Source organism: Aythya ferina (assembly GCF_964211825.1).
Source record: "Aythya ferina genome assembly, chromosome: 16".
Lineage (NCBI taxonomy): Eukaryota > Metazoa > Chordata > Aves > Anseriformes > Anatidae > Aythya > Aythya ferina.
Window position 1 is genome coordinate 1,797,088 of NC_140315.1, and position 19,604 is coordinate 1,816,691.

At 58.5% G+C, this 19,604-nt stretch overlaps 1 protein-coding gene and 2 long non-coding RNA genes across 3 annotated transcripts; 2 read left to right on the plus strand and 1 right to left on the minus strand.

Annotated features, from left to right (window-relative positions):
• Positions 1 to 7,357: 7,357 nt before the first annotated feature.
• Positions 7,358 to 10,147, plus strand: LOC311445776. Its single transcript, XR_014698616.1, has 2 exons — positions 7,358 to 7,619; positions 8,395 to 10,147. It is a non-coding gene; the product is annotated as an uncharacterized lncRNA (long non-coding RNA).
• On the minus strand, positions 8,629 to 13,117 carry SOX18 (SRY-box transcription factor 18). Its single transcript, XM_084538221.1, has 2 exons — positions 12,460 to 13,117; positions 8,629 to 10,403 (listed from the first exon to the last, which is right to left on the minus strand). The coding sequence occupies exons 1-2, from the start codon at positions 12,866 to 12,868 to the stop codon at positions 9,553 to 9,555; spliced, it is 1,260 nt and encodes a 419-aa protein (XP_084394347.1). The 5' UTR covers positions 12,869 to 13,117; the 3' UTR covers positions 8,629 to 9,552.
• Positions 13,118 to 13,353: 236 nt separating this feature from the next.
• On the plus strand, positions 13,354 to 17,262 carry LOC311445775. Its single transcript, XR_014698615.1, has 2 exons — positions 13,354 to 14,613; positions 16,775 to 17,262. It is a non-coding gene; the product is annotated as an uncharacterized lncRNA (long non-coding RNA).
• The last annotated feature ends 2,342 nt before the right edge of the window (positions 17,263 to 19,604 follow it).

The window sequence follows — 19,604 nt, forward strand, 5'->3', positions numbered from 1 at the left end:
GCATCACACGCACACGAGCCACCAAGCCCGGGGAAATGCAAAGAGCTGCAGCCAGCAGAGACCAGCTCGGGGCAGAGAATCTGTGTGCAGCTGTGCCACGGCCCGTGGAGGCCGGGAGATGAAATTATTGGGGTGCTCGAGGGGTGCACAGCCAGGGGACCCCACAGCCTCACCGGGGTGAGCCCCGACCACAGCTGGGATTGCCCTGGGAGCAACCCTGTGTTACCCTCACCGCCTCTGCGCCCCTGCTGCCTTTTGGGGACCAGCACGTCTCTTCTGAAGCAAAAACCCAGCAGGATCCAGGCGAGCGTGGCACCGAGCCGGGAGATGCCAGGGTTAACAGGAGGCGATTGCGGGCTCTCAGCGGCCCCGGCTCCTTGCTGGGATCTCATAAAGGCCTTTTCCTCCTTAGGAATTGGAGCTGCTGGCTTGGGATGGGCTCTGCTGCGCGCTGGCAGCATCCCACGGAGCTGGCATGGCGAGGAAACAGCTCTGCCTGAGCTGGGTCCCGCGTCTCCAAAACCTGGGTGTCCCTCTCCATGTCCCCCCGGGGTTGCAGCGGGTTTTGTCACTGCTTTGCCAGCCTGGGGTCCCCACCTCATCCATCACCCTCACGTTGCTTCTCCAGGCTTTTTAGCCCCGTGGACTGAGCGAGGATATTGTAGCCGCTCCCCAAACACCGCTGTGAGCCAAGACCCAACCTCAGGGATGCCAAAAAGGGGCTGGCGCCTCCAGACCCGCACCCATGGGGCACCCAAGGGTGGGCAGACGGCCCCAGGACCAGCCCGGTGGCAGCAGGCTGAGTCCTACATCGGTGCTAATGGGATTTTTCCTGTGCTGGAGGAAAGGACTTGATCATGTTCCCTGCACTGGGAAAGGCAGACGGGATCGCTTCTCCGTGTCTACCGCTATCGTCTCCCCCTTCCTTGATTTCCCTGTCATCTTGTCTTTCAGCAGAGCTAGAAAACCAGGAGACCACCATAAATAAATCCTGTGTCTTTAAGCAGTTTTGTACAGTACAAGAAAACGCACTCGTTGAATTACAGCTTTTTAATCAAATACATGTAACCATGTCACTTAAAGTGCTCGCGAAAAGCAAAAAAAAAAAAAAAAAAAAAAAAGAGAGAAGCAAAAAAAAAAAAAAAAAAGAGAGAAACACAATTGGAAGAGCACGATATTAAAACCAGCTGCTTTTTTACCCCCACCACAGTTAATAGTTTTTGAATGTTCTGAATGAGAGAGAAAACAGAGCCAAGCTCCACTTTCATGTCCATCTTTCTGATCAAACCCCATCACCGGGGGGAGCCGGGCAGCCCTGGCACAGAGGCCGGGCGGCGCGGGGGACGCGCTGCGTGCAGCCCTGCCTGCGCTCCCCGCTCTTCTGCAGCTCCTCTCCGGCTCCTCGCAGCCACCTCGACGTGGGAGCCCGTGCTCCTGCTGCAGCCTGAGAGATGCAGTGGTGCGGAGAGGCTGGGGCTGAGCCGGCGGAGACACAAGCCAGGTCCCCAAAAAGCCGAGCAGCACGTGGGGCAGGGCCGGAGCGTGCCCCGCTGTGCCGTGCATGCTGCTCAGCCCGTATACATCACCGAGCAGCAACCCCGTCCATCAATTTTAACCCTGATCCACCTCCCGATGCTGCTTTTTTTGCAAATTGGCATCGCTAGGATGGAGCTCATCCCCAGTGGGTACCAAGGTGTGTCAGTTCCTACAGCATCACCTCCCCCAGTTGTGCCGGTGCAGTCCCCGTGTCCCATCCCCGTGCCTCGTCCCCGTGCCCTGTTCCCAATCCCCATCCCCGTGCCCTGTCCCCGTGCCCCATCCCCTCAGGGCACACACGCCGGGACCACCTCGACGTCCACCTCCGGCCTCGCTGGCCGCCGGCCCTTCCTCACGTCCTGCCAACCACCCCGAGCTGCGCGGCTCCCCTGTAGCATGGACCAACGCTCATTAAGCGCGAGGCAGAGACCACCAAATATGTCAAAACACACTTAAAATTTATTGTTTCATACCATACGTTTGAGTCTCTTGAACGCCGGCCAGTGTTTCTCCCTCTCTGCGATGGGGCCTATCTGCTGTCACTGATGCTTCGCATATATGTATAGCCCCTTTTCTTTCTGTCTCCCCCCCCCCTCCCCTTCTTTCTTTAAATGAAAAATACAAACAATTGATGGAAAATGTACATTCGTTCCATATGGGACGGTCGGAGTGTGGAGAGGAGCCAGGAGAGTCATTTTTAGGCAGACTCCTCTCTCCAGCGGATGGCTGGATGGCTTCCCAGAGCGGCCCCGCGCGGCCTGGCCTGACTCTCCTGACGAGCCTCAGACAGTCTGTGACGCTCCCGCTCCGGCGGGGGGGACGTGATTCAGCTCCCCACCAGCCTCAACCCCCCGGGGCCGGTGAGCACGAGGAGGGAGAGGTGTCCACCGAGACCCTCGCCGGGTCCCAGGAGGGCTGCGCGGAAGGAGATGGGTGGACGTGGTCTGTGTGGGAGATGGGGTTGGGTTGGGTTGGGTTGGGTAGGCTAGGATGAGTTGATTGGGTTGAGGTAGGTTGGTTGGGTTGGTTAGGCTGGGTTAAGTTGATTAGGTTAGGTTAGGTTAGGTTAGGTTAGGTTAGGTTAGTTAGGTTAGTTAGGTTAGATTAGGTCAGGTTAGGTTGGGTTCAGTAGGCTAGGCTGAGTTGGTTGGGTTGGGTTGGGTTGGGTTGGGTTGAGTTAGGTCGGTTGGGTTGGTTAGGCTGGGTTAAGTTGATTAGGTTAGGTTAGGTTTGGTTAGGTTAGGTTAGGTTAGGTTAGGTTGGGCTCAGTAGGCTAGGTTGAGTTGGTTGGGTTGGGTCGAGTTAGGTCGGTTGGGTTGGTTAGCACGGGTTAAGCAGGTTAGGTTAGGTTGGATTAGGTTAGGTTGGGTTAGGTTGGGTTGAGTTAGGTTGGTTGGGTTGGTTAGGCTGGGTTTTGTAGGTTATTTTAGGTCAGGTTAGTTTGGGTCGGGTTAGGTGGATTGATTTGGTTGGGGTAAGTTAGTTGTGTTGTGCTGGTTGTGTTGGGTTGGTTAGGGCTGGTTAAGCTTGGGTTAGGAGGTGTTGGCCTGGTTGCATTGCATTAGGTTAGACAGTTGGTTGCAATAGTTGTGTTGAGTTGGGCTGTGTTAGGTGACCTCCAGAGAACACTCCCAACCTGCCCCATGACCCTACAGCCTCCGGATGCATTGCAGCATCACCGGCTCAGCCCCAAAAAAGAGCACAAGGTGGCTCTGGCTGGGTGTCTGTGGGGCTGAGCCCAGCCAAGAGCTTCTGGGTGGAACAAGCCCCCAGAGTGCCCCATGAGGCACGCAACGAGGACCAAACCTGGCTCCTTTTTGGCCCAGAGCGTTGGGTTCCCACTGCTGGGTGAGTGGTGGGACCTGGGGGCTGAGGGGCCAGGGGCTGGTGGTGGGACCTGGTGCAGGGTGTGGGCAATGCCAGGAGTGAGGAGATGCTGAGGAAAAATCCGTTCCAGGCTGCAAAGCCTTTCAAGGACGGGCTTAAGGACTCCTTGCTGACTTCTTTTCTTTTTCTTTTGCAAAGGCTGAAGGTTTTTTGACGCCTTGGACCTGTTTTTCTGCTGGCAGCTGCCCCCATCTGCCCACCACAGCCAGCAGAGCAATGGGGAGAAAAAAACCACCCTCTCTCTAGCTGTTTTTCAGGAAGAAGGCTCAGAAATCCACGAGCAAACCTCAGCCTCTGCTGAGCCTTCCTCTCCCTGCTGAGCTCAGCCCCAGGAGCTGAGCCCACACCCACCGAAGCGGGCACAATTTAGGGAATATTGCCCGGGAGAGCTCCTGGGGGGGTTCGGGTGGGCTGGGGATGGGCAGGAGCTGCAGCTCAGCACCGCTCATCGGGGCCGCGGAGGAAGCCGTGGCTTTCCTGTCCTGCAAGAAGTGTTGAGATTTTAAAACATTTCCTTTCCCAAACTGGGCTGCAAAGCAGAAAGTTTGGGAAAGTTTGGGAGCTGAGAAACGGAGACAACCTTTTCTTCAGCTCAGTCGGGAAAGGCTGTGCTGGGAACATTTTAAACCTTTCTTCACACTTCAACCTTTTCCCTTTGGTTAACCTTTACGGCGCGTACCGCAGTTACAGTTCCGAGTAACTTGCTTCCAATCTAAAAAAACTGGAAACTTTTTTTTTTTTTTTTTTTTTTTTTCCAGCGCTCGTTTTCTCGAGCAGTCAGGAAATGTTTTGGAGCCATTTCCCACAAACAGGTTTGGTTTTGATAAATCTTCATTTCATTATTATTATTATTTTATTTTATTTTTTTTTTTTCGGTGGACCTTTTTCTGCGTCAAAACCTCTGGAGCAGCCGCCTTGTGCCACGGGGTGGGACAGGGACCCACGGCACCGTGCCGGCAGCATCCTCCCCTTCCCTCTGACGCAGCGACGGGAGGCTCCGAGCACCCAAAATAAGGGTGCCCCTGCCTGCTGCAGGGGTTTGGGGCCCTGATGCGGGACTCGGCATGGACTGGGAGGCTCAAACTCCCCCTCCAAGTCCCAGCAGAGATGACTTCATCCAGGCTGCACATCCCCGGGCGCGTGCCACCGTTCCCTCCCCTGCTGCTCTCCACCGAGGACGGCTCCAGCCGCCCGCGGGTGCCCCAGGGCCGCTGCTGGCTTCAGCCTGGGGAGCGCCGAGCCCGGAGCTGCGCGTTGCCGGGACGGTCCGGCTGGCACATGCTGTTTTAATATTTGGGTGATGTCATCGAGCACTCTATAATGCCATAAAAAAAACCAGAAGGGCTATAAACCTGACCAGCGAGCCTCCAGCAGAACACACACGCACACACACACACACACACGGGTGTGCACATGGCTACAGATGCGTGCACGCGCGGGTGCCGGGAGACACGGATGCGCATCCATGTGCTCACACGGGTGTGCGCACACACACAGAGGCACACGCATGGATGCACGTGCAGGTTCACACATGTGCAGATAGAAAAAACAGATTAAAAAAAAAGACAGAATAAAATGGACACGTGCTTTGCACACACACACGCTCAGCTGCATGCACACCAAAACACGGGGATGTGCACACATTTGTGCACGCGTGGGCGCACGCAGCAATGCGTCTACGCTCAGATGCACACGTGTTGGTGCACACACACACACGTGCTTGCACACACGTGTTTTTGGATGCACACACACTCATGATCACACCGCAGCACCGTGGCAGGTGGCACGGGGAGGGCAGGGTGGGTGTGCGCGGTGCACACAAGTGCACCCAGGTGCATGGGAGCAGTGAGTCCAGGGGGAGCCACAGCCCCAGAGCCCCAGGGGACGTGGAGCAGCCACCACCAGCCCACAGCCACACAGGTCCTGGGGCTGCCTCCCCTCCCCGACCCCGCAGCCGTCCCCAGGCAAGGCGGCAGGATGCGCCTGTCAGTTTTTAGATATACCTGTCAAATTCTTCCCCCACATTTCTGCGGTAACGACCTGCTAAGAGCCCCTCGCTCCTCCTCCCCAGTCCGAAGCCATCAGGCACGGAGCTTTGGAGAGATTAAGTCATAAAAATCAGAAAGGGGCTGCGTGGTAACAGCCCCAGCCTGAGCCATAACAGCAGTGAAATCATCCCCAAACTATTCCAGCAAAGTCCATTTCCATTTCCATGCAACACCTGACCACCCCTCGGCCGGCTCTCAGCGAAATAAAACGCCCGCCTGTTGTTTCCTGGCCTCGGCTGGGCCAGAAGGGGCTGGGGGCAGGGAAGGAGAGGATGTTAAAAATAAAAACGCTCGCCCCACGTGCGCCGCCGGCCCCAGCGAGCAGCGCAGGATGCGCCCACAGGACAGAGGGAGGTGATGGGGGTGGCCAGGCTGAGCCCCCCGGGTGCTGTGGGGCACAGATTGCCTCCCTCCTGAGCTGCCCCCATCGTGGCTTCATTATCTGGTCCCAAAACTGAGCAAACCCACTCAAATCCAAAGGGCTGATGCCAGGGGAACGCAGGAGGTGGTTTTGCCATCGGTCCTAAGGCAACGAGTGGCTGGAGAGAGCGCCTGTGCTAACGGGGCTGGAGCAGCCTGGGTGCCTTATGCCAGAAATGGGGCTTGTGCCTTGTGCCAGAAATGGGGCTGGGGGGGCTGAAACCTCCCCCTGCTGCCAAAAACACCAGTGGTTTGGGACCAGGCTGCCCACTGAGGCACCAGGCTGGAGGGCAGGTCCCGGTCCAGCCGCTGAGGATGCTTCTTGATGTGTTTGACACCCAAAAGGCAGGGTTAGGTGAAAAAAGATGCACAAAGCAGTGAGCAGCATCACCGCAGGGTCTGGCCAGAAACCATCGTCTGGCACCAGCCCTTCTGCCTCCTGTTATCTGACCCAAACCTGGGCTCCTGTTTTCTTCCTCGCTCATTTTCCTTCTTTCTTGTTTCCCCGCTGGCCGCGACCTGGCGTAGGGCTGGCCAGCGGGACGGGGGGAGTCGAGCATTGTTCACGGGCTCGCTTGCAATTAGGCTTTATTATTAATAAAAACACACGGCTCGGGGCGGCGGGGGGTTGTGCAGGAGGAGGCAAAGGTTTTGCTGGGAGCTGTGGAGCGGTGTGGGAGCATGGCACGGGGAGCTTGGCTGAATGCAGAGCCAGAGCCACCAGCGAGGTATCCTGGGCTGGTTGTCTGTCTGTCCAGGGACAGCTCTGGCTGCTGCAAATCACCCCAGCACCACCACGAATTGCCCCAGCACCACCACGAATTGCCCCAGCACCACTGTGTGCGTTCAGAGCGCCGCAGCAGCGATGGCACCGCGTTGTGTCTCTGGGGCAGGGTGCTGTGCTCGCTGCTGTCCGTGGGCATTCAGCAAGGAGGGAACCCCGGGTGCCACCTGGGGGTGTGCAGGGCAGGGATTTTGGTGCTGGGGACCCGTGTTTGTACCTGAGTGATGTATTTGTGGGGTGATGCTGAGGAGGGATAACGGGATAACCAGCCCTCACTGCGGGTTCCTGCCTGCTGGTACCTGCCCCGACTTTGTGGAGCATCCTTGGGCACAAAGTGAGGACACCCCACTCCATCCAGCTCACGACAGGGTCACATTTTCAACAATTTTACAGCACAGGTGCTTTGGGAAACCAGCGCACACCCAGCCCTGGGCACCCTAAAACAAGGGCACGTCGGATCCCAGCGTCTCCAGAGCAAAGAGCAGCAGCTGAAAACCACCCCGGGGCTTCCTGCCCTGCGAGCTGGGAGCCTGGCACGGCCTGAGGAGCCAGCGGCGGGGAAGGCAGGGGATTTCTGCTGCAGAAAAATCACCCGAGGCTTCCTCTGCGCCCTGCCACGCCGCCGCCTTCCCCCGGGCGCTGTGGGCAGAGGGGCGCGGGGCGTCTGGAGCGATGCTCCTTAATCGCAGGAAATGATCGCATGCTCGCGGGGAAGGTACCTGGAAAAGAAGTCAGGGCTTTTCTTTTTTATCCCTCGTCTCCTTCCTCTCGGGCTGCTGCTGGGACCGGCGCGGGACGGAGCCTATAGAAGGCTGCTTCCTTTCATAGTCATCGGCGGCGGCACAGGATGCTTCTCATTTCGTGTTTTGTTTGTTTGTTTCAGCTCCGATTCTGGCACACGTCGGACACACCACTCGCGGCCGGCCGCCAGCCCTCCCGTGTAGGTAATGATGTCATTTTTCCATGTATTCCCCCTTTTTACATACTGTATATGGCAACACAATGAGGTTCGTTTCTGCCGTTTAATGGGAACGCATCGCCAGCCCCCAAACGGGTTCGTTTTATTAGCACTTCACATAAAAAAAAGTGAGTCAGGATTTAGTCCTGTTAACACTAATGTGAATTTAATTTAGGAGAAGCTCGAAAATTAATGTCATTTGTTAAATATCCATTTCCCCTAAAAGGCAATTCTTTGCCAACAACAACAACAAAAAACTCTTCTTCTATTCATTTTTTTTTTTCTTTAATAGCCTTTTTTGGCTATATCAGCCTGGTTTAAATCACTCATCGTTCAAGGAACGGATGCCACCAGCGTTTTATGCAACAGATTGTCAGCTCTGCTTCTCCAACCTGGGGGTCGCAAGTGCTGCCTTTAGCACCAAGAGCCGTGCGCAACGGGGCGTGCAGGGCCGGGACGGGGGGTGCTTGGTGGGGACAGGAGAAGGGAGGACCCTCTGTCACCTGGGCAGGAAGGCAGCTGGGAGGGTTTGGGAGCTGCTGTGAGGATGCTGTGAGTGAATGCGTTGAGAGTTTGGAGAGAACGGACTCGATTTTGGGGCAGTTTCGCAGGAAAACGGGGCGAGCGCGCGGCGACGCCTTCCCCCTCCCCACCGCCCCGCCGGCTCGGGGTAATAACCACACGAAGGCATGGCTCGAGAGGAGGATATGGCAGGTTTTATTAGATGCCGTGTATCTGAGAACAGCTGCTTTCTCCCGCAGGGCGCATCGGTGGGCACGGGGGTCGGCCACGAGCACCCCCCCGGCCCCGTAGGGCGCTGCCGGAGCCGCGGCCCCGCGCCCAGCCCGAGGCGGCTGGCGGCAGCCCCCGAATCCGCGCAGCCTGCCAGGTTGTCAGAACATTCATCAACGGATACAGCAATCTGGAAATGGTTGGGACAACATGGATTTGCGGAAAATATGTGTTCACACAACAAGCGCACAAGATGGGAGCAATTAGCTGAAGATGTTTTAATAATTAACCAGTATCAAACAGTTTGCTCTCCTTACAGTTCTAGACAATAAAAGTGTTTGCAGTCGTATTTTTCTTTTGTACAAAATTCCAGTCGATTGTTCCACAATATTTACATTGTCATTCCCTTTTCACAAAATATCTCCTTTCCCCCCCCCATTTTTTTTTTCTTCATCTTTTTTTTTCTTTTTTTTTTTTTTTTTAAATCCAGCTTTGCTACATAAATGCTTTAGATCTCATGGATATCCCTTGATTTATTTTTTTTAAAAGTCTAATAATAAAAAAAAAAACAAAAACAAAAACAACGACGAAGACATTAAATATCATTTTATATATAAAAAAAATGCTTAGTAAAAATATAGTTTTGTTGCCCAATTAAAATATATTGCTGAGAATACAGTAAAAACTGTCCTAAAGACCACCACTACTGGGCACCGAGTCTTCCACGGCCCCTGCAAAGGCTTCCTAAATCTCCCCCCCTGCGTGAGTTCGCCTGCCCTGGGGTTAGATAGTGGGGCAGGCGGCTCTGGTCGTCCTGTTAGTAGTTGTTTCAGGCAGGATTCACTGTAGTTCGCCTAAAAACGCCCCCGAACTGGTCGGGAGCTGCAGCTGAGCCCCGCCGAGAGGGCAGGGAGAGCAGCGGGCAGGCTAGTGCGTGCGTTAACCTTGCTTTGGAAAGGCGTCTATGTGTTATATAGGCATACGGTATATCAGTGAGTTCAGCATGATTGATTGTTTTTCTTAAAAAAAAAAAAAAAAAGAGAGAAAAAAAAGAAAGCGATGCATTTAATGAGATACTCTAAATATTATGGAGCTCGTGGTTAAAGGAGGATGGCTTCTCGGTTCGGATGGAGAGCGGGCGCTGCCGGGGCTCTCGCACGGTGAGCACGTGGCACGGTGGGGCCAACCTAACCGGTGATGCAGGGGCTGTAATAAACGGCGCTGCTGGCGTCGGACAGGGCGGATATCAAGCTGCTCTCCTCGCAGGAGATGCTTCTAGGAGTCACTTTGGAGAGGGAGACGTGGTAAGGGAGTCCCGAGGCGTCGGGACGAGTCCTGCTCATGTTCAAATACTGATCGAACTCGTTGCGGTCAACGTCCGTCCACAGCTCGCTTTGGTTCAAGTGATCCACGCTCTCCATGTGGTGGGCTTCGGGCGGGGGCGAGAGCTGGCCCAGGTGGGCGGAAAGCCCGTTCTGAGTCCCCGAGCACATCTGGTTGTAGTATATGCTGGAGGGATGGGGAGTCCTCATGGCGTCGGCCAAGTGCGACGGGGTCTGCGCATAGGGCACGGCCACGTCCCGCCCGATGCACTTCTCCTGGGGAAACTCCATCTGGTGATGGTGGTGGTAGCCGCGAAAGGGCATCATGTTGCAGTCATCCTGCATGTGCGGAGGGAAAAACGCCGGCTCGGTCTGTTCCAAGACATCCAAGGGAGACATCTCAGGAGTTGGCAAGCCATAGTTTTCAATATCCGACCCCATGGAGTGGAGTTCTCTGAAGTGGTTAAGTGGGGGAGGCTGGGGGTGGCCCGGCTGGCTGCCGCCGTGGTGACTCATGCTGAAGTTGTCACTGCAAGGCTGGGAAAGGTTATGGAGGAGGATATTGGGTTCCATCCTCTTGATTTTCTTGGCTTGCTTCTTTCTCCTCGGGCGGTACTTGTAGTTGGGGTGATCCTGGAGGTGCTGGATTCGCAGCCGCTCGGCCTCTTCCACGAAGGGACGCTTGTCGCTGGCGCTCAGCGCCTTCCACGACTGGCCTGGAAAGGGGGAAACGAAGCTCTGTGAGAGCGGCCGGAGGGGGCACACGAGGAGGGGGCACCCACAGGGTGTTGGGGGTCCCTCGACAAGCTCCGTGCATGAGCTGGGTCCCGGTGCTGGCACAAATTGGGGACGGGGAGCGGGACCCCGAGCGGGGTTGTCCCCGTGTGCCCGGTGCTTTGGTGCAGGGGGGAACAGGGGTGCAAAACCCCGGGGAAGTGGGGGACCAGATTCCCCCTACAACCCTGGGGTGTCCAATTCCCTGCATCCCACCCCACAGCCCTGCACCTCTGCAGCCCAAAATCCTGTCCCCAAACCTGTGCCCTGCAGCCCCGTATCCTGAACCCCCCGTCCCTGCGCCCCGCAGCCCCGTGTCCCTGCATCCTGCTGCCCCAGCTGGCCATATCCTGCTTCCCGTAGCCCCGCATCCTGCGGCTCCGTCTACCCATATCCTGCTTCCCGTGTTCCCACATCCCGCATCCTTTGCTCGTGTACCCCGCATCCTGCAGCCCCGTATTCCCGCATCCTGCATCTCCCCAGCTGCGTGTTCCCACATCCCACAGCCTTCCCTGCATCCCCGCATCCCACAGCCTCGGTGTCCCGCATCCTACAACACCAAATCCCATGGACTGTTAGCGCTGCGCCCCGCAGCCCTTGGTCCCACAGCCCGACATCCCTGCATCCTTTGGTCCCATATCCTCAGGGGCTGCCTGCCACGAACCTCTAACCTCACAGCCCACGTCCCGCAGCTCCCCGTCCCTGCAGCCCTATATCCTCGGTCGCCATCCCGCAGTCCTGTCCCCTTCCAGCCTCTCCCCTGTCCTTCCCCTAATCCCACTGCCTCGTTTCCTCGCAGCCTGCACTCCACAGCCCCGTTCTCTTGCAGCCTAGATCCCGACACCCCGTACCCTACAGCCTGCGTCCCCAGCCCTGTATTCCTGCATCCCGCTGCCCCATACCCCTGCCATCCACAGGCAGCTCCGTGTCCCTGTATCCTGCAGCCCCGCACTCTTGCAGCTCACGTCCTCAGCCCCATAGCTGTGTACCCCACGTCCCCAGCCCCATATCCCTGCATCCTGCAGCCCTATATATTTGCAGCCCACGTTCTTAGCCCTTTACCCCAGCAAACTACATCCCCAGCCCCGTATCTTTGCATCCCACTGCCCCATACCCCTGTATCTGTGCATCCCAGCCCCATACCTTGTAATGCACATTCTCAGCCCCTTATCCCTGCATCCTGCAGCCCTAAACCTTTGCAGCCCACATCCTCAGCCCCATACCCCAGCAACCTACATCCCCAGCCCTGTATCTGTGCATCCCACTGCCCCACACCCCTGGAGCCCGTGTCCCCAGCCCTGCACTGCTTCATCCCCAGCCCCATACCCATGTAGTCCCCATGCCCAGCCCCATATCTGTGCGTCCCACAGCCCCACATCCTACATCCCCATACCCCGTACCTCTGCAGCCCACATCCTTAGCCCCGTACCTTGGCATCCTACAACCCCAGACCTGTGTCTGAGTGTCCCACAGCCTCAAATCCTACATTCTGATACCCCGTACCCCCACAGCCCACATCCTCAGCCCTGTACCCTGGCACCCCACACCCGCAGCCCTTTATCTGTGAGTCCTGCAGCCCCACATCCTACATCCCCATTCCCCAATACCTTTGCAGCTCACATCCCCAGCCTCATACCTTGGCATCCCACACCCCCAGCCCCGTATCTGTGTGTCCCACAGCCTCAAATCCTACATCCCCATACCCTGTACCTCCGCAACCCACATCCCCAGCCCCATTCCCTGGCACCCCACACCCCCAGCCCCGTATCTATGAGTCCCACATCCTCAAAACCTACATCCCCATACCCCGTACCTCTGCCACCCACATCCCCAGCCCCGTTCCCTGGCACCCCACACCCCCAGCCCTACATCACAGCTATCCCGCCACCCCAAACCGGCAACCCACACCCCCAACCCCGCACCCCACCAACCCCATCCCCGCGATCCCTCATCCCCCATCCCCGTCTCCCCCTCTCCGTGCCGCCCCAGCCCGCTCACCCAGCATCTTGCTGAGCACGGCGTTGTGCAGGTCGGGGTTCTGCTGCGCCAGCCGCTTGCGCTCATCCTTCGCCCAGACCATGAAGGCGTTCATGGGCCGGCGGATACGGGAATCCTCGCCGGCCTTGCCTTCGGTGCGACCCGCCGGGGGGCTGTATCCATAGCCCGGTTCGGGACTGGGCGTACGGCTGGGGGCCGCGCCGGGGGCCGCACCGGGAGCCGTAGCACCGGGGCCAAAGGCGAAGTTTGGCTCGGGGCTGGGCGTGCGGCTGGAGGGTGATGCAGCTCCCGGGGGGCGCGCGAAGGCGAGCCCGGGCTCAGCGGCCGGCACGGCGGCGGTGACCCATGAACAGTCGCCCCGGGGTTGCGATATCTCCTCTCGGCAGTAGTTTGACTCAGATATATTCATTCCAGCTGGACAGCACTTTGTGTCCGACCCGAGCGGGTGCCGGAGAGAGAATCGAGTCCCCGCTGCGTCCCACCGGCTCCAGCAGCCGCCGAGCAAGGAGCGCCGCCGCTCGCTTCCCTCGCCTTCAGGGGGGGATCTGGGGGTCGGCTCGTTTTGTTTTGGTTTCTTTTCTTTTGCCCTTTTTTTGTTTTGTTTCTTGTTCTTTTTTTTTTTTTTTTTTTTTTTTCCCCCTTTCCCCCCAAAAAAAAACTTTTGGGATGATGCTGGGCTGGAAGGGGCAAAATATAGCCGGGGTGGACCAATCAGCGGGGCGAAGGGGAGGAGGAGGAGGAGGAGGAGGAGGAGGAGAGGGAGAGGGAGAAGAGGAGGAGGAGGAGGAGGCGATGAGGGGGAGGAGGAGGAGGAGGAGGAAGAGGAAGGGGGGCGTCCCCAGGCACAGGCAGGAAGAAGCCGCCTGGGGAGGGCTGGGTTGGGACCGGTGTGGACGCCGCTACCCGGTTCCCTTCCTCCCAAGGAGGAGGGCTATTCATTTTTTTTGTCTCCCTCCTTTTCCTTCTTTTTCTTTCTTTTCTTTATTTTTTTCCTTCTTTTTAATTTTTTTTCTTTCTTTTTTTTTTTTTTTTTATTTTTCTTTCAAGCCCCTTTTCTGGCTACTTGAAGTCTGCCAGAGCCTCCCGCAGCCCCGGGGAAGTGTTTAGATTTGCTGCGTGTTTGCAGGGGGACGGGGATGCCTGGGGCTTGGCGTTTATTTTTCTTACGACTCCTTTCGTGTGTGTGTTTTGGCCAGCCTTCGCCGCTCGGGGTCAGGAGCAGCCTTGGGCTGGAGGCAGGGGCGAGCCCTCTTCCCCCGGCAATACCCCGGTGGGGCTCTCGGGGATGGCCGGAGAAATTTCCCCTTGATTTTCAGATCCCTTCACATCCAAAGAAACGCAGCCCTGGTGGCTTAGGCACTTTTGAGGAACGGTGGCATCACCGGCAGGACGACAGCAGCCAAAAACTGCCCTGAGCTGCTCTGCTTGGGGCTGGCACAGCCACGCTGCGGCCGCACGCGCCGTGCCCGTGGCACGCTGCCTCCCGGCTGCTTGTTCCCCCCCCTTGCCAGCCCACGGATATTTTGTCAGAGATGTGCCAAGAGCCAGGCTAGGTGGTCTGAAGTTTCCTCCTGCCCTTGGCACAGAGCTGTGAGCTCTGCGGGAGCAGCTTGCGAGCATGGGGACCTCTCCGTGCTCCCCGGCACCCCCAGGCTGGGTGCGAAAGGTGCCCACGGCCACGGGTACCCGGCTCCGAGCCCCTCTCCGAGGGGATTTGGCCGAGCCCCCAGCCCAAAATGTGAGACGTGGGGTGAGGGAGATGTGGGGCACCGGCTTGCGCAAGAGCCCAGCTGCCAGGCTGCCGGCAGCGGGGTGTTGCATGCCACGGTTTCAGCGCGTCTGGAAGTGATTTGGAAAAGCCAATCTGCCGTTTAACCCTAAACAAAACAAAGGCCTTAAAAAAAAAAAAAAAATTAAAAAAAATAATAAAAAAATCTCGTCTCGCTTATTCTTCAGTCGCTAGCCAGGAGTGAACAGAGGTTTCAGGCTAGATTTCCTTCACATTCCTGGAGGCTCTTCTTCATGTTTTGCAAGAGCGGATCAGCACCAGTGCGCAGGAGAGCCGGGCGGCCGCACGGAGCCTCCTCTCTGCTCTGCCCTGTCCTGCACAGCCAGCAGGCTCCCGGAGCAGCACCGTGCTGGAGCAGCAGCCAGGTACTGCCAAACTCCCAAAAAAAAGGGTTTTTGCCCTTTTGTTTCTGTCCCAGGAGGTGCTGCGGGGTGTTGGGGACCCCCAGCTCGTGCCCTGTGGCTGCTGGTGGGGTGAAGGGCAGGACGTGTGCGGGGCTGTGCCAGGACCCTTCCTTTTGGGTCTTTGGCCACCCTCCTGGGTTTGGCCAAGCGCCCCTGGTGCTGAGGCTGGACCTGGTGCCACCGATGGCATTTGGGAGCTGGTGGGTGGTAGCAGGAGCAGCTCGGCTGTCCCCTGCCTCCAGAATCAAAGTTGAGCCCCCAAGGGGGAGAAGGACACAGAGCCTGGCACCAGCACAGCCGCAAAGCGTGGGCACCTCCGTGGGTGAAAGCCGTGGGCTCACGGTGCAAGTGAAGACCCCCCCCTGTCCCACCCTCTGCTGCTGAGAAGGACAAAGCCACCCCCGTGTCCTCGGGAAGGGACAGAGAGCTGCAAAAGGGGATACAGCAGTGGGCAGGGCACCCAAAACCACCTGATCCAGCCCAAAAAGGGGACAGAGAGGCTTGGGGCTGTCCATGAGGGTGTGAGGGCACCCGCTGGCCTGGTTATGGGGTCAGGGTCACTGCTCCAAACCGGTGCCCACAGCCAGCATCTGCCCTGGAGCGAAATCCCAGACCGGGGGCAAAGTGCCTGTCCCCAACCCAGCGTCCCCACGGGGAGTTTTGGGGGGCACAGGGCGCTGCCACCCCTCCCACCCCGGCTCCAAATCATCACGGCAGCACGGGGAGGAGGCGTTGGATGTCCCCGGGGCGGCGATAAGATCGAGGAGATCGGCGCACCCAGCCGGGTGACCTCTCCCCGCACCCTCCTCTCCACCCCTAGCGTCGGACGAGCCGGACCCCAGCCTGGCGCCCGGGCTGGGGGTTGCTTTTTTATCCCTTTTCCCTTTTTTTTTTCCCACTTTTATTGGTCTGGCGGCTCACGGCCCCCACCCCAGCCCCCCGTTTCCCTTCCTAGCGTCCCACACCTCGCAGAGGAAGCGTGGCGGGGGCCGGCAGCCTCCGCTCCCCCCGTGGCACAAAAGCGTTTTCCCTCCCCGCCCCCAGCCTGCGCCTCCTGCTGCTGCTTATTCCTCCTCGCCAGGGCTGCCCCGAGCTCCCACCCGCCTAAAAATAGACAGGGCACCACCGGGTCCATGCACAGGGGGCTCAGGGGGGCTCTGGGGAGGGTGTGAGCAGGTAGGAACGAGCATTGCTGGATGAGCCCAGCGTTAGTTCTGCTGCTCGTGGCTAGGGGTGCATGCAGGACCCCGGAAAATTGATGCTGTGCAAGCAAATGCAAAGGATTTGCCCCCAGAATTTGCGCCCAGGTTCTGGAGGAGGCAGGTGGATGCTGACAGGGCCCCCCCTTGCTTGGCACAGTTCAGAGCAAGGCACTGAACCGTGCCCAGCAAATGGATTTTTGTTCTCATTTTTTTGTGGACAGGGCTCAGAATATTTCACAGGAAGATATTGATGATCAATTATAGCTATTAATTAGCATCAGGCCACACCTTGGTGCCCCACGGGATCCGAGGCGCACTGTGCACGGAGCTGTGCCACCGGGCAGGGATGAAGATGCCCAAGGAGTGTGGGGCCACCACGGGATCAGGGCCACTCCGTGCCACCCCCGGCACCCCTAGAGCTGCCCCCCGTGCCCGCAGGTCCCGTGGGCTCCCCTGGGGCCGTGGCTGCTGCAGCCAGCATGGAACAAAGGCGCTTCCTGCGGGGCAAAGGACGCGCGGCCAGGGCTGCGTGAGAGCCCTGGCGGGGCGCTGGAGGCGGCTGCTGGGAAACGCTTTGGGTTTCGGTGGAGATTCCCTTTTCGAGGGCCAGGTTTCCTCGCAGATGAACGCTCCCCTGAGTCATGCAGAGCCCGGCTGAGCCCTGCATCGGGGTTGCAAGCACCAAGCTCCCCGCGGCTGCTTGGCCCCAGGAGCCCGTGGCACCGTCGTGCGTCCTGACCCCGCCGTGTCCGTGCCCCGAGAAACCCCAGAGAAGTCCCCAAGGCAAAGGGCTGGACCCTTTTCTGCCCCTAAAGGGGAGATGGATGGGGAAGGATGAGTCCAGGAAGGTCTCCCCGTGGGGAAAGCTGCTGTTTTGGCCTGCTGCTTTTGGCTCATTTGCTCCTTTTCTTCTCTTCCAGGTCAATCTGACCGGAGACGAGCACGGATGATGCTGGGGAGATGCGTCCTGGGCCACAGGGGCTTTCTGCCCCGGGACTGGGTACCCTGCATTGTCCCTGCTGCCACCCACCCACATGTGCAAGTCCCCAACCCCTTGGCAGGAGCTTTCCCACTTGGCCGAGGCGCCGACGATGGAGCTAAGCTGGAAAAATGGAACTGGCTCAGCTGGGCTGGGACTTTGCTTCTGTTCCCTCTCTCCCTGCCACCAGGGCACTCTGTCCCCACTGCCACAGCCCTAACGGGGGTCCAGGCTTTGTGGGGAGGCCGCCAGCCCCCCATCAAGCAGGATCCCATATCCTGGCCACGCTGGCACAAGGGGACGGAGCTGGGGGCGAGCACGGGCTGTGCCGGCCGAGCCAGCATCTGGGCCCCGCGTCCGAGGAAGCAGAGAAAGTCGTCTTTCTCCTTCAGCTCGTTTCAATAAACAGAGGTCAGCCTTGTTTACGCAGGATCACGACCAGAACGACAACAGCAGTGCCCATTGTCTGGGGAGCGAAACCCGCGGCTAACCCAAAAAAGCTGTCGCTCTGCACGGGCGCAGTCCCGGCCGCAGCCCCTTGGTCCTGCACCCCTGGCTCCTGGTCTTTGCTCCGGCACGTCCCCTTCTTGCTCAGCCCTTGTTCCCTCGTAGGGATGTCCCCGAGGGGATGAGAGAGCCACCGGGTCCTGTGTGCGCCTCTGGGTGTGCACAGCCAAAGATGTGCCCGTGTAGTGTGCACCATGGGGTGTGTGGGGTGAGAGATGGTGTTTTTGGGGCAGAAAAGCAGAGGAGACCCCATCAGTGCACCCCTAGCAGGGCAGCCCCGCTCCTGGGGGCAGCAAAGGATGCAGCAGGCACATGGGGGGTGGCTGGGGGCATCCCTGTCCGGGGACCACCTCCTGGAGGGGCTCTTTCCCATCGCGCCGAGCCACGGCCACATCTGTGCTCCCGGACCCGCTCCCCAGGACATCAAAATGCGGCTCCCATGCTCCAAAATGAGGGAAAACGCTGCAAAAAAAATCCCCCCCTGAGTGTTCAGGGCGCTGGGCACACGTGGGCTTCCCCGGCAGCCGACCGTGCCGGCGGCCTCGGTGCCGGGTTCCCATCCCGGAGAGCGAGCAGGCTTTTAGGAAGGAAAGTCTTACACTTCTACCAACTATTCCAAGCCTCCCATAAACACATTTTTGGTTCAGCATTAATGAATTACCTCAATGCGGGGCTTGCTCATGCCAAATACATGAACGCAGAGTGTGGAAAAGCCGCCGAGAAGCAGATTTGGCTGCCATTCAGCTGCTCCGATCGGCGCAATTTCTTTTCTTGATTATAGCCAGCAAACGCTCGCCCTGCCTGTGGCACCGCGTCCTCCTCCCAGGAACAAGCAGCTGGCCGACAGTTGGGCTCTGCGAAACCCGGGCACGTGGGGGTTTTTTCTCTGCTCCCATCACCCGAGCTGGCAGAACGCACAGCGCACGGGCTGGAGGCGCATCCAAGAACCTGGATCCCGCTCTCCGAGAGCCTGGGCGCGCTGCTCCGGGCTGGCTGGCCCCTTCTTGGGTGCTGGAGGAAAGGAAATGAGGGGAAAATTGTGATTAGGAGGACTTGTGAGCCTGCTTTTTTGGGGAGGGGGGGTGGGTCTGGGCCAGAAGTGCAGCCACGCTGTAGCAGAAACCCTCTGGGGCTCTGCTCTGCGGGTCCCTGCTCTCCTCTCCGGGCGTTTGCTCATCCCCTGCTCCTCGAGCATCACTCGAGTGAAAGCATCACGGAGAAATGGGGTTGTGCCACCCCACGGCTCAGGGTGCCACCTTCAATCAGGGGACAGGAGGGGAATTAAGCAAGAAAACAGCGATCACACCTTCAGCTCTTCGCCCTCGGGAGCTCCTTATCCCACCACTGCCCCTCCGCTCCCTAAAACCAGGCAGCAGGTGAGCGGCTGGAGGGGGGAGCAGGGCGCCCCCTGACCCCACAGCTCCACCGGGACCAGCTCCCGGGGCACCCACCGAGCCCCCCCAGCTGACAGCCTCGTCCCCAGGAGCCAGCAGAGCCTGCATCTGGGAAAGGTTTGCCGCTGTGCAGGGCTCCCGACATGGTTTAACTTAGCGCAGGCATTACCTCACCGCCCGGCGCAGATGGCTGCTGGCTGCGCCGCGCTCCTCTCCCCTCTCCCCGCTCCGTCTGCAGCCCCTGGACCGAGCACTTTCCACTCGGATTTTCCATCCCCTGCCCGATTTGATCAGCGGGGAAGCGTGCGCCCGGGTTGGGAGCACCGCACCAGCCCGGCTGGGGAATTTCTAGCGCCTGGCAGCAGCTTTGCAGCAAGCCCACCCGGCGCTCGGAGCCACCTCCTCACCCATCACGGCCTCGTGGCTGCCTCTCTGCTCAGAGCTTGCAGGGAGATAAATAATAATAATAAATTATATATATTTAAAAAAAAAAAAGGGCCTGGGAGCTTTCTATCCTTGCACGTTCTGAGCAGGGGAGCAATTTTTCCTTTTCGGTGCTGCACCAGGGACACAAAGGGAAGGGAAATCAGAGCACAAACCCACCACGCCGGCACCTCAAAACCCCAAGAACCTCTTTTACACCCCATAAAATGTCTTAAAAGTGAGATTTTAAAGCTTTTTCTCCCCTCTCTGATTTCACAGCCTCATGCTGCAGCTCGGGGAAAACGCCAGCGGGGGTGGCCGCGGTGGCGGAGCTGGGGCTCGGCGATGCCGCGAGCTGCCTCGGCCACGGGGTTTTGGGCACAGGGCTGCGGGGTGGGAGGAGGAGGAGGGCGCAGCCCCCGGGGAGCAGCAGGATGAAGGCCGTAT

Bases quoted from the DNA above. Each gene is read 5' to 3' on its own strand.
- SOX18 (XM_084538221.1), bottom strand. From the start codon at position 12,868: ATGAATATATCTGAGTCAAACTACTGCCGAGAGGAGATATCGCAACCC. The intron at 10,404-12,459 runs GTGAGCGGGCTG...CCCCCTTTCCAG, and splicing joins CGTGCTCAGCAAGATGCTGG to GCCAGTCGTGGAAGGCGCTG.